Here is a 12897-nt window from a genome sequence, read left to right on the forward strand (position 1 = left end):
AATGAATACAGTACTCAGCCAATATTTTTTTTGACTAAATGACAAAACCTATTCGAGTCTCACTTTCCTCCTTCATTAAATGACAATGTGAGTAACTATGCTGCCTCACAGCATCATTGGAAGGATCAAATGGGAGTATGGATGCAAATGTACTTTGGAAGCTCTAAGGGATTATCAAATTGTAACATATTCATGGTAGTATACAGAGTGGGTCCGCTTTAGGATTTTGAAGGCTGAGTTGGTGCTACCTTTTACTTTTGAGAGCTAATTGGGGACTTTGCAAGGGGTTTAGCCCATGCTTTTGCAGGTCTTCTGTTGAATTTTTGGCCACTTGGATTCCCATGACAAAGCCTCGAATGAAGAGGAAAATGTCTATAGTCACACTACACTATGGAGCTCAGTAACTTCAGCCTTACTGCCCACAGAAGTGTAAATTCAAGGCCTGGCTACTTCCTCCCCAAAGGAACTTACAATCTTCATTAATTTCAGGAATCTTTCTGAACCTGTCATGACCTATAGACTGCACAAAGAACTGGTCTCTGCTGCCAGTAAGTATTTATGTTACTAGTAATTGTGTTGTCCTGCCTTCTTAATAAGATTTAAAGCAATAAGCCCTAGCAAACTGCTTGAAGGAAAGTAATTGGGGGAAAAAACAAAAATACATACATAGACTTTGCCTACTGCCAAATGAGAGTATTCTTGCTTTTCGTCTAACTCAAGGGTTGTATTATTTTTCATAAAGCAATGTTAGTCGAGTGAATTGGAGAAAATTGGGCAACTTGAGGGATGTGATAGATGTGAAGATTTTATTGATTGATTTTTCCTATTTCATCAGAATAAGAGCGTTGACTCACATTATCAGGGGACAGCAAAATGGTTCCATTACAGTTGCTGTTGCAGCTTTTCTTCAACACTTTGCCTTTTCAAAATGTTTTTCAGTTGTGTTGTGAATCACTACTCCTAATCTCTTAGCCCTAGCATCTAATTTTCTAGCTGAGAAAACTGAGGCTAGTGTAGAGGGGTGGGTGGGAAATGAGGCATATAGAATCACCCCAAAAGCTGGCAGCTGAACAAGCATTAAAAGTCTTGGCCAAGGCCACTGTATGAGGGTCCCTCCTCCCTACCTCCACATGACCCTTAGCTTGCATCGTGCCCTGTGCCATGTGCGGGAAAGATTCAAGGAATTGTTGTCATAATGGGTCTTTGTCAGGGCGATGGGGTATTTAGTCTTTATTTCTGGGCTCTCCTGGTGATTTTCACAGGAACCCAGAGGTAGCAGCATACCTTCCAGCACCATAAGGAAGTTGAATGGGAAAGGGTTTACAGCCGAAAACCCTTGTGGAGCTTCAGGAACAAACTGCTGTGCCCAAAATTCTGACTTTATGTGAATAGTTTTCCCTCCCCTCCCCTCCCCTCCCCTCCCCTCCCCTCCCCTCCCCTCCCCTCCCCTCCCCTCCCCTCCCCTCCCCTCCCCTCCCCTCCCCTCCCCTCCCCTCCCCTCCCCTCCCCTCCCCTCCCCTCCCCTCCCCTCCCCTCCCCTCCCCTCCCCTCCCCTCCCCTCCCCTCCCCTCCCCTCCCCTCCCCTCCCCTCCCCTCCCCTCCCCTCCCCTCCCCTCCCCTCCCCTCCCCTCCCCTCCCCTCCCCTCCCCTCCCCTCTTTCCTCATTTTTTCTAGATCTATTCTTCGTTTCTTTTTTTTCTATATCTTTGCCTTTTCTTCTCTCTGTCTCTCTCTTTGCCTCTGTGTTTTTTTTTTTGTTTCTTGGTCTTTCCTGGTCGTCTTGTCTCTGTGCCTATTTATCTAGTTTCATCTCTCTGTCTTCCTGTGTCTCTTTTGCTGTTTATCTCTGTCTCCGTATCTGTCTGCATGTGTATGTGTGTGGTGTGTATGAGATTTTGCTTGATCCAATTGTCCAGAAAGCCAAAGCATTTCTTTCACTGTTCTCTCTCAGAATCCGACAACCTGGATTACCGACTGGGAGCTATTCACTCCCTGGTATATAAGCTACCAGAAAATAACCGAGAGATGCTGGAACTTCTTATAAGACACTTGGTCAAGTAAGTAACTTGTGTGCGTACAGGAAGAACTCCTATTAGACTACTGGCTCACATGGCCGGACTGCAGAGAAACTGCCTCTAAATTTGTTAAGTCCCAGTTGCTTAATCCTGGGCAGGCTGAATGATCTGTGAGAAATGTGGTTTTGCCTTGATGCCTGTATATATCCTCCAGAGCCATCATGTATCTGAGTTGTTTCAATTTAGGGGAGATGCCAAGGTAGAGTGGGCTAAACACAGGCTTTGCTGTCAGATAAACCTGGTTTTGAACCTCAGCTCCACTAATTTAGCTGTATAATCTTAGGCAAATCTATCTGAGCCTCTGTTTGGTCATCTGTAAAATGAGCATAGTAATGCCTACCATGCAGGCCTGTCATGTGGATTAGAACAAACACAGGTAAAATGCATGGCACATAAGAGGCTGTCAAGAAATAGGAATCAGTGCTAAGATTCTTGTCTGCTTCTTGCTCTGATGGGGTAGGCAGGAACAGACAGCATCATTCCAGAGACTAGAGCTGGTAACAGGCTCTGAGATGGGTGGGTGAAGGGGGCACTTGTGTCCCACTGTGGTGCATCCTGGACAGAGGGTACAACTTTGTAAATAAAAATGAATTTACTTGACTGTTAAAGGCTAGCTGCTGATCCTTAGGGAGCAGTATGGTACAATAGAAAACACTGTGTCCAGGAGTCAACAAACCTGGGTTCTAGTTTCAGTTCTGCCACTAGCTCACTTGGTGACCGTGGGCAGACCACTCTTAAGGCCTCTCTTTGTATATAAAATTAAGGAAATATTAAAACAAGCTTAGAAAAACTGTAGTATATTTTGAGTTTAAATTTTAATAAAACAAAGATCAGTACACTTACAGAAATGCAATGGTATGTTTTAATCTCACTTGGAGAGGATCTCAAATACCTAGTATTGAGGCCCTTAGTGAATGTGGGGCCCTCGGCTAAATGGCCCTCTTAGCCTCCCCCTGTGATAAATCTGGTCACTCTGTCTCTGGACTTCAGTTTCTCCCTTGGTATGAGCTATCTCCATGATCGGATCCAGCTCTGACATTCTAAGGTTTTGTTTTTTGTTTTCTGTAGCAAATGAGTATTACAGGCATGAATGAGCGTAGATAAATACACAGAACTAACAAGAGAATGGCTTTTATACTTATCACTAATGTTTGCAATTTGGGATAATAGAGAACATTAAGAGGCATTTTCACTCCAAAAAGTAGTTTGTGATAATCTCAGTAGAAGTTTAAAATATCAGGAGATGTCTTCCATATAAGCTGGAAGGTTCCCAGGGGGAAAGATGTTGAGTTCAAGTCCCAGCTCTATCACTAATATGTTACGTGACCTTAAGAAAGTCCTTTGTCCTCTCTGGGCCTCAGTTTGGTCATCTATAAGATGAGGGGCTGGACCAGCTAACCTAAAAGGACTCATCCAGCTCTGACTTTCTAAGAGTGAGTGTATGTGGCAGGAGCCAAGGGCTCAAGCATATTGAGGCTGACCCTGCTAGACAGAGCACCTGCTTCCATCCACCAAAGGGGCTGGCCACCTGCCTTACTTCAAGACGCTTTGTCCTCTAAAACCCTAGAACAAAAGGGGTCAGAAACATGAACAGACAGGTCACAGAATTAGAAAGGCAAAATACCCATAAATATATGAAAAAATACTCAAGCTCACTCATAATAAGGAAAATGAAAACTAAACCTATACTGAGATACCATTTATTGGCAAAATTCCTAAAGCTTGACTATGTTCTCTGTTGATGAGATTTTAGAGAAACAGATACTCTCATGTATTGTTTGGTGAGAATTCAGTTCAGTCCATAAGAAGGGGAATTTGGAAATCTCTAACAAAACTTCATATTCAGTTACCATTTGACCCAGCAATACTGCTCTTAAGCATCTGCTCTAAAAACAAACCTCCGCAAATACAAAACAACATATGTACAAGGTTTGTCATTGCAGCATAACTTATAATAGAAAAATATTGGAAAAAAACTCAAATGTCCAATAGGAGGGAACTAGTGGAATAAATAATGGTATATCCAAAGAATGTCTTATTATGCAGTACTAAAAAAGAATGAAGAAGATCTCTATGAATTTTGATTTTGTAATTATTTCCAACATGTACTACAAATTTCAAGGATGTAAAACAAAATCAAACGCAAGGTGTAAAACAGGGTATATAAGATGCTACCTTTGTTTTTTGTAAGGAAGAAGGAGAAATAAGAATAGGTAATAACAGAATATAGATACATGTTTTCTTATCAAATGAAGCACAGTAGTAAGGGTAGATTAAAAAAAAACTGATTCAAAAGGTTAAACTTAGAGTTAACCACATGACCCAGCAATTCCACTCCTGGGTGTATACCCCAGAAAAGTGAAAACACATGTCCACACAGAGACTTGTACGCAAATATTCTTAGCAACATTATTCATAATAACCAAAAGGTGAAACAAGCCAAATGTCCATCAACTGATAACTGGATAAACAAAATGTAGCATATCTCTACAATGGAATATTATCGAGCCCTGAAAGAGGAATAATGTTCTGATACGTACTACAGCATGGATGAACCTTGAAAACATTATGCCAACTGAAAGAAGCCAGGCATAAAAGGCCACATATTTTATGATTCCACTTATATGAAATGTTCAGAATGGGCAAATATATGGAGACAGAGAACATATTAATGGTTGCCTTGGGCTGGGGGGCAATGACATGGAAGGGAATGGAGAATGATTGCTAATGGGTACAGTGTTCCTTTTGAGGGTAATGAAAATGTTCTAGAGTTAAATACTGATAATGGTTCCATAACTCTGTGATATACTAAAATTGTTCAATTGTACATGTTAAATGGGTGAATTTTATATGTAAAATATATTTTAATAAGGCTGTTATAAAAATATTCTAATGAAAATGATTACTACAGAGAGTAGGTAGTAAATAATGTTGAGGGAATAGGGATGAGAGCTAGATTTTTCTAGGTCCATCTCCTTATATGGTTTTGACTTTAAAAAAAAAAAAACTTTGACTTTTAAGCAATATTAATGTTTTAAATAGCCTAAAAACTAAAATTAAAGAAAAAGAAAACATCACAAGCCCTACAATTGAACAAAAACAAGAGCAAATGAATCTATATGTTTATCAATTAATGACATAATCACAGAGAGAAAACAATTTTTTCAACTAACTTTTCAACACAGCCCTCTGACTCAACCTTAATGAGATATAGTCTAAGAACAAGAGCTGCAAAGAAGTTGTAAGCATCACTCAGTAGGTTTATTAGTAGTGGTAATATTACAATTGTAATTTTGAAACATACATGCATGTACATATACATATATATCACAAGAATAAAGCACAAAAGTAAATGTATTAATGTTATTAAAAGCCAAGATTTATGGTGTAAGAAAAAGAGATACAGATAAAAAATAATAGACATAGAAAAAGTCTATAATGTTAATGTTGAATTGAGAATGTCAATATGAACTCAAGATTTAAAAGAAAAAAACAAAACAGCAACAAAAACCTTTGTTAACTAAATGGGCTTAAAAGTGATTATGCCCAAATAGCAATGAATACACCTAGTGCCCAGATTTTTGTTTCTAAACATTATTGTCTGCACAAAGGAACCAGGGCTTTTTAGAGAAATGGCTGATTCCAGGTCTGGAACAAGGAAAGTACAAAGTGAGCCTGGAATAAATTGTACCACAAAGCAAGGAAGTGCTTAAACACTAATGGGGTTATGTCAAAAGGACACAGGAACCTGCTTTGAAAGCACTGCCACTGATGACATGTTTAACAACCTGAACATCAAAAACAATGAATACTGTATTTTATTATAACACACTGAATAAATAAAAATTTATGGAGGGAGAGTAGAGGAAGGAAAGCCCTTTATTACCAAAGAATGCCAGCTAATAAATATAGGCGGAATGGTAGAATTAATAAAAAAAAAATCACCATTTGTAATCTCAATGCCCTGTTTCAGGCATGGATCAAAACCCCAGGGTAAGAAATTGTTGAGGAACGGGATATTTACATAGTTTCAATGTATTACTCACAGATTACAATTCACCAAGGAAAAAAAAAGGTATCTTTACAGTTGACCTGTCTGGAAGACACCATCTTAATTAATTGATCATAGTGAACATCACTAATAATGGTACAGCCTCGCCTTGTGTTCCTCCTGATGCAATACAATAGGAAGTACAACTGTGAAACATTCATGTCAAAAATGTTTAACCCGAATCAAATTAAGCCTTTCCATAGAAAAACCCAGAATATTTGACATTCTATAAGACAACTGGCTTGGACTCATGGAAAAATTCTGTATCGTGGAGGGAGAAAGGTAGGACTACAATTCTAAATTAAGAGACTAAAGAAGCAAGCAAAATGCAGCATATGAACCTTGATTGGATCCTGATTTGAAAAAACAGTTCTAAAAGACTTTCGGTTATTTTACGACATTTGAGAAAAGTTGAGTATGGCCTAGCTATTAGATGATATAGAATTACTGCACATTTTCCTAGGTGTGAAAACTTTATTACACTTTTGTAATCACTTTTACGCTTTTGTTAGGAGATGAATGTGAAAGTATTTAGGGCTGAGGGAACTTACTATCAAAGGGTTCAGAAAAAAAATATACAAAGAGAAAGCAAATGTGGCAAAATGATAATTTTTGAATCTAAGTATAGAGTGTGAGCATTCGTAATAGTATTTTATCAACTTTTTTGTGTGTTTGCAAACTTTCATAATCAAGTTATGGGGAAAATGTACATAAGCAGCATCAGCAGTTGCTATTATTTTTGTGAAAATATTTATAACACAACATTTGCCGAGTTAACATTTTTCAGGCATACACCTTAGTGATATCAGTCGCGTTAACCAGTTGCGCAACTGTTACCCTTAATCTATGCCAAATTTCCCATCGCCGTAAACAGAAACTCACTGCTTCCCAAACAATGGCTCCCCCTTCTCCCCTTCCCTCCCACTCCTGGTATCCACTAATAAACATTAAAAAACAAACAAGCAAACCCGTTGCTGTTGAGTCAATTCTGACTCAAAGTGACTCTATAGGACAGAGTAGAACTGCCCCATAGCGTTTCCAAGGAGCGCCTGGTGAATTTGAACTGCTGACTTTTTTTTTTTTAATAACTTTTATTAAGCTTCAAGTGAACGTTTACAAATCCAATCAGTATGTCACATATAAGTTTACATACATCTCACTCCCTACTCCCACTTGCTCTCCCCCTCTTGAGTCAGCCCTTTCAGTCTCTCCTTTCTTGATAGTTTTGCCGGCTTCCCTCTCTCTCTATCCTCCCATCCCCCCTCCAGACAAGAGTTGCCAACACAATCTCAAGTGTCCACCTGATATAATTAGCTCACTCTTCATCAGCGTCTCTCTCCCACCCGCTGACCAGTCCCTTTCATGTCTGATGAGTTGTCTTCGGGGATGGTTCCTGTCCTGTGTCAACTGAAGGTCTGGGGAGCATGGCCGCCGGGATTCCTCCAGTCTCAGTCAGACCATTAAGTTTGGTCTTTTTATGAGAATTTGGGGTCTGCATCCCACTGATCTCCTGCTCCCTCAGGGGTCCTCTGCTGTGCTCCCTGTCAGGGCAGTCATCGATTGTGGCCGGGCACCAACTAGTTCTTCTGGTCTCAGGGTGATGTAGGTCTCTGGTTCATGTGGCCCTTTCTGTCTCTTGGGCTCTTAGTTGTCGTGTGGCCTTGGTGTTCTTCATTTTCCTTTGCTCCAGGTGGGTTGAGACCAATTGATGCATCTTAGATGGCCGCTTGTTAGCATTTAAGACCCCAGACGCCACATTTCAAAGTGGGATGCAGAATGATTTCATAATAGAATTATTTTGCCAATTGACTTAGAAGTCCCCGCAAACCATGTTCCCCAGACCCCCGCGCTTGCTCCGCTGACCTTTGAAGCATTCATTTTATCCCAGAAACTTCTTTGCTTTTGGTCCAGTCCAATTGAGGTGACCTTCCATGTATTGAATGTTGTCTTTCCCTTCACCTAAAGCAGTTCTTATCTACTGATTAATCAATAAAAAACCCTCTCCCACCCTCCCTCCCTCCCCCCCTTGTAACCACAAAAGTATGTGTTCTTCTCAGGTTTACTATTTGCTTTTGGTCCAGTCCAATTGAGGTGACCTTCCATGTATTGAATGTTGTCTTTCCCTTCACCTAAAGCAGTTCTTATCTACTGATTAATCAATAAAAAACCCTCTCCCACCCTCCCTCCCTCCCCCCCTTGTAACCACAAAAGTATGTGTTCTTCTCAGGTTTACTATTTCTCAAGATCTTATAATAGTGGTCTTATACAATATTTGTCCTTTTGCCTCTGACTGATTTCGCTCAGCATAATGCCTTCCAGGTTCCTCCATGTTATGAAATGTTTCAGAGATTCGTCACTGTTCTTTATCGATGCGTAGTATTCCATTGTGTGAGATGGATCGTGTTTCTTTATCCAGTCTGTGACTCTCTGTCTCTTTATTGGTGCATTTAGTCCATTTACATTCAGCGTAATTATAGATAAATAAGTTTTTAGTGCTGTCATTTTGATGCCTTTTTATGTGTGTTGACAATTTCATTTTTCCACATACTTTTTTGTGCTGAGGCGTTTTTCTTAGTAAATTGTGAGATCCTCATTTTCATAGTGCTTGACTTTATGTTAGTTGAGTCGTTACGTTTTTCTTGGTTTTTATCTTGAGTTATAGAGTTGTTATACCTTTTTGTGGTTACCTTATTATTTACCCCTATTTTTCTAAGTAAAAACCTAACTTGTATTGTTCTATATCGCCTTGTATCACTCTCCATATGGCAGTTCAGTGTCTCCTGTATTTAGTCCCTCTTTTTGATTATTGTGATCTTTTACCTATTGACGTCCATGATTCCCTGTTATGTGTATTTTTTTTTAATTAATCGTAATTTGTTTGTTTTTGTGATTTCCCTATTTGAGTTGATATCAGGACGTTCTGTTTTGTGACCTTGTGTTGTGCTGATATCTGATATTATTGGTTCTCTGACCAAACATTATCCTTTAGTATTTCTTGTAGCTTTGGTTTGGTTTTTGCAAATTCTCTAAACTTGTGTTTGTCTGTAAATATCTTAATTTCGCCTTCATATTTCAGAGAGAGTTTTGCTGGATATGTGATCCTTGGCTGGCAGTTTTTCTCCTTCAGTGTTCTGTATATGTCGTCCCATTCCCTTCTTGCCTGCATGGTTTCTGCTGAGTAGTCAGAACATATTCTTACTGATTCTCCCTTGAAGGAAACCTTTCTTTTCTCCCTGGCTGCTTTTAAAATTTTCTGTTTATCTTTGGTTTTGGTGAGTTTGATGATAATATGTCTTGGTGTTTTTCTTTTTGGATCAATCTTAAATGGGGTTCGATGAGCATCTTGGATAGATATCCTTTCGTCTTTCATGATGTCAGGGAAGTTTTCTGTCAGGAATTCTTCAACTATTTTCTCTGTGTTTTCTGTCCCCCCTCCCTGTTCTGGGACTCCAATCACCCGCAGGTTATCCTTCTTGATAGAGTCCCACATAATTCTTAGGGCTTCTTCATTTTTTTAAATCCTTTTATCTGATTTTTTTTCAGCTATGTTGGTGTTGATTCCCTGGTCCTCCAGATGTCCCAGTCTGCATTCTAATTGCTCGAGTCTGCTCCTCTGACTTCCTAGTGCATTGTCTAATTCTGTAATTTTATTGTTAATCTTTTGGATTTCTACATGTTGTCTCTCTATGGATTCTTGCAACTTATTAATTTTTCCAGTATGTTCTTGAATAATCTTTTTGAGTTCTTCAACAGTTTTATCAGTGTTCCTTGGCTTTTTCTGCAGTTATCCTAATTTCACTTGTGATATCATTAAGCATTCTGTAAATTAGTTTTTTTATATTCTGTATCTGATAATTACAGGATTGTATCTTCATTTGGGAAAGATTTTGATTCTTTTGTTTGGGGGGTGGAGAAGCTGTCATGGTCTGCTTCTTTAAGTGGTTTGATATGGATTGATGTCTCCGAGCCATCACTGGGAAACTAGTTTTTCCAGAAAATCCGCTGCGTCCAGTCCAAATCCCTGTGGGACGGTTCCCCGGCTCGGACGCTGCTCTTTCTGCTCCAAGACCAGTCACTGCCTCCCGGGGACTTCTTCTACCGGCTGCGTCCCACACCGCCCGTGGAACCGGCTGGTCCCCCTCCCGGGGTTAGTTCAGGGGGGTGGAGCCGCTCTCTGTGCTTGTGCCGTACCTGACTGGTACGCTGGCTCCAGGCTCTGGAAACAATCGCTGCTTCCCCGTATTAGTTCGTTCTCCGTCTCTAAATCTGTGTTTGTTGTTCAGGGTTCGTAGATTGTTATGTATGTGATCGATTCACTTGTTTTTCCATGTCTTTGTTGTAACGAACTGCTGACTTTTTGATTAGCAGCTGAACTCTTAACCAATGCACCACCAAGGCTCTGATAAACATTGGTCTCTGTATATTTGCCTTATTTTATATAAGTGAGATCATACAGTCTTTATCCTTTTGTGATTGACTTATTTCACTCAGCATAATGTCTTCAAGGTTCATCCACGTAGCATGCATGTATCAGGACTTCATTTCTCTTTCTGGTTGAATAGTATTCCATTGTATGCGTGTGCCACATTTTGTTTATCCATTCATCTGTTGATGGGTATTTAGGTTGTTTCCACCTTTTGTTTATTGTGAATAGTGCCACAATGAACATTGATATACATATGTCTGTTTGTGTTGATGCTTTCAAGTCCCTTGGGTATATACCTAGGCGTGTGATTGCTGGATCATAGGATAGTTCTATTTTTAGTTTTTTATGGAACCTCCGCATTGTTTTCCACAATAGTCGTACCACTCTGCATTCCCACCAGAAATGAATAAGGGTTCTAATTTCCCTACATCCTCGTCATCATTTATTTTCCATTTTTTGTTTTGTTTTGTTTTGTTTGTTTTATCTTAGCCACTCTGTCAGGACTGAAGTGGTATCTGATTGAGGTTTTGATTTGCATCTCTCTGATGGCTAATGATGTTGAGCATCTTTTTTCATTTGAAAATCCTCTTTGGTGAAATGTCTGTTCAGGTCCTCTGCTCATTTTTCCATTGGGTTGTTGGTCTTTTTCTTGTTAAGTTGTAGGAGTGCATTATAAATTATGGCTATTGGACCTTTGTCTGTTTTGTAGTTCTCCAAAACTTTCTCCCAGTCTGTACATTGTCTCTTCACTTTGTTGGTAGAGTGCTTTGATACACAGAAATCTTTAATTTTGATGAAATCCCATTTTATCTACTTTGCCTTTTGTTGTCTGTGCCTTTGGTGTCATGTCTAAGACTCCATTGTTGAGGACTAGATCTGGAAGCAGTACCTTGATATTTTCTTCTAAGAGTTTTATGGTTTTAGGTCATACATTAAGGCCTTTAATCCATTTTGAGTTAGTTTTTATATGTGGTGTGAGGTATGGGTCTATCTCCATTCTTTTGCATGTGGAGATCCAGTCATTCCAGCACCATTTATTAAAGAGGCTGTTTCACCACCCTCCCTACCCGCCATTTGATGGATTTAGCACCCTTGTCAAAGATTAGTTGACCATAGACATGCACACCTAACTGGGCTTTCAATTCTATTCTCTTGGTCTGCATGTCAATCATATACCAGTATCAGGCTCTTTTAATCACTGTAGCTTTATACTATGTTTTGAGATCAGGACATTTGAGTCCTCCTACTCTGTTTGTCTTTTTCAAGGTTGCTTTGGCTATTTTAGGCCCTTTGCATTCCATATACATTTGATGATTGACTTTTCCACTTCTGCAAGGAAGGCTATTGGAATTTTGAGGGGGATTGTGTTGAATTTATAGATTTAGGTAGTTTTGACATCCTGACAGTATTGAATCTTCCAATCCACGAGCATAGAATGTCCTTCCATTTATTTAGTTCATCTTTAGTTTCTTTTAGTAATGTTTTATAATTTTCTGTATACAGATCTTTCACTTCATTGGTTAAATTTGTTCTTAGGTATTTTATTATTTTAGGTGCTATTGTAAATGGGATTGTTTTCTTAATTTATTTTTCAGCTTGTCCTTTTCTGATGTATAAAAACCTGACTGATTTTTGTGTGTTGACCTTGTAGCCTGCCACTTTGCTGAATTCATTTATTAGCTCTAGTAGCTTTCTCGTGGATTCTTTGGGGTCTTCCATACACAGGATCATGTCATCTGTGAAGAGGGATAGTTTTACTTCTTCCTTCCCGATTTAAAAAATTTAGATGCCTTTTATTTATTTTTCTTGTCTAATTTCCCTGTCGAGAGCTTCCAGGACAATTTTGAATAGCAGTGGTGAGAGTGGGCTTCAGTCCTTCTGCATTGAGTATGATGTTAGCTGTAGGCTTTTCTTGAATGCCTGTTATTATACTGAGGAGTTTCCTTTCTACTCCTACCTTACCCAGTGCCGTCGAGTCAATTCCAACTCTACTCCTACCTTGTTAAGTGCTTTTGTCATGAAACCAAAACCTGTTGCCGTTGAGTTGATTCCGACTCATGGCGACCCTGTAGGACAGAGTAGAACTGCCCCATAGAGTTTCCAGGGAGCACCTGGTGGATTCAAACTGCTGACCTCTTGGTTAGCAGCCCTAGCACTTAACCACTACGCCACCAGGGTTTCCTTTATCATGAAAGGGTGTTGGCTTTTGTAAAAAGCCTTCTCTGCATCGACTGAGATGATCATGTGGTTCTTTTCTTTTATTCTATTAATGTGTTATATTCCACTGATTGATTTTTCAATGTTGACTCATCCTTGCCTTCTTGGAATAAGTCCCACTTGGTCAT

General features: G+C 39.5%; 1 protein-coding gene across 1 annotated transcript in view; it reads left to right on the forward strand.

The window, feature by feature from the left end:
• Window positions 1–12897, forward strand: part of OPHN1 (oligophrenin 1) — a 562106-nt gene that overhangs the window by 443310 nt on the left and 105899 nt on the right. Inside the window, exons 17-18 of the mRNA XM_049872355.1 lie at window positions 490–548; window positions 1952–2057. Of these exons, the coding sequence (XP_049728312.1) occupies window positions 490–548; window positions 1952–2057 (165 nt within the window). The remainder of the gene's footprint in view (window positions 1–489; window positions 549–1951; window positions 2058–12897) is intronic.

This window comes from Elephas maximus, chromosome X, assembly GCF_024166365.1.
Source record: "Elephas maximus indicus isolate mEleMax1 chromosome X, mEleMax1 primary haplotype, whole genome shotgun sequence".
NCBI classification, from domain to species: Eukaryota; Metazoa; Chordata; class Mammalia; order Proboscidea; family Elephantidae; genus Elephas; species Elephas maximus.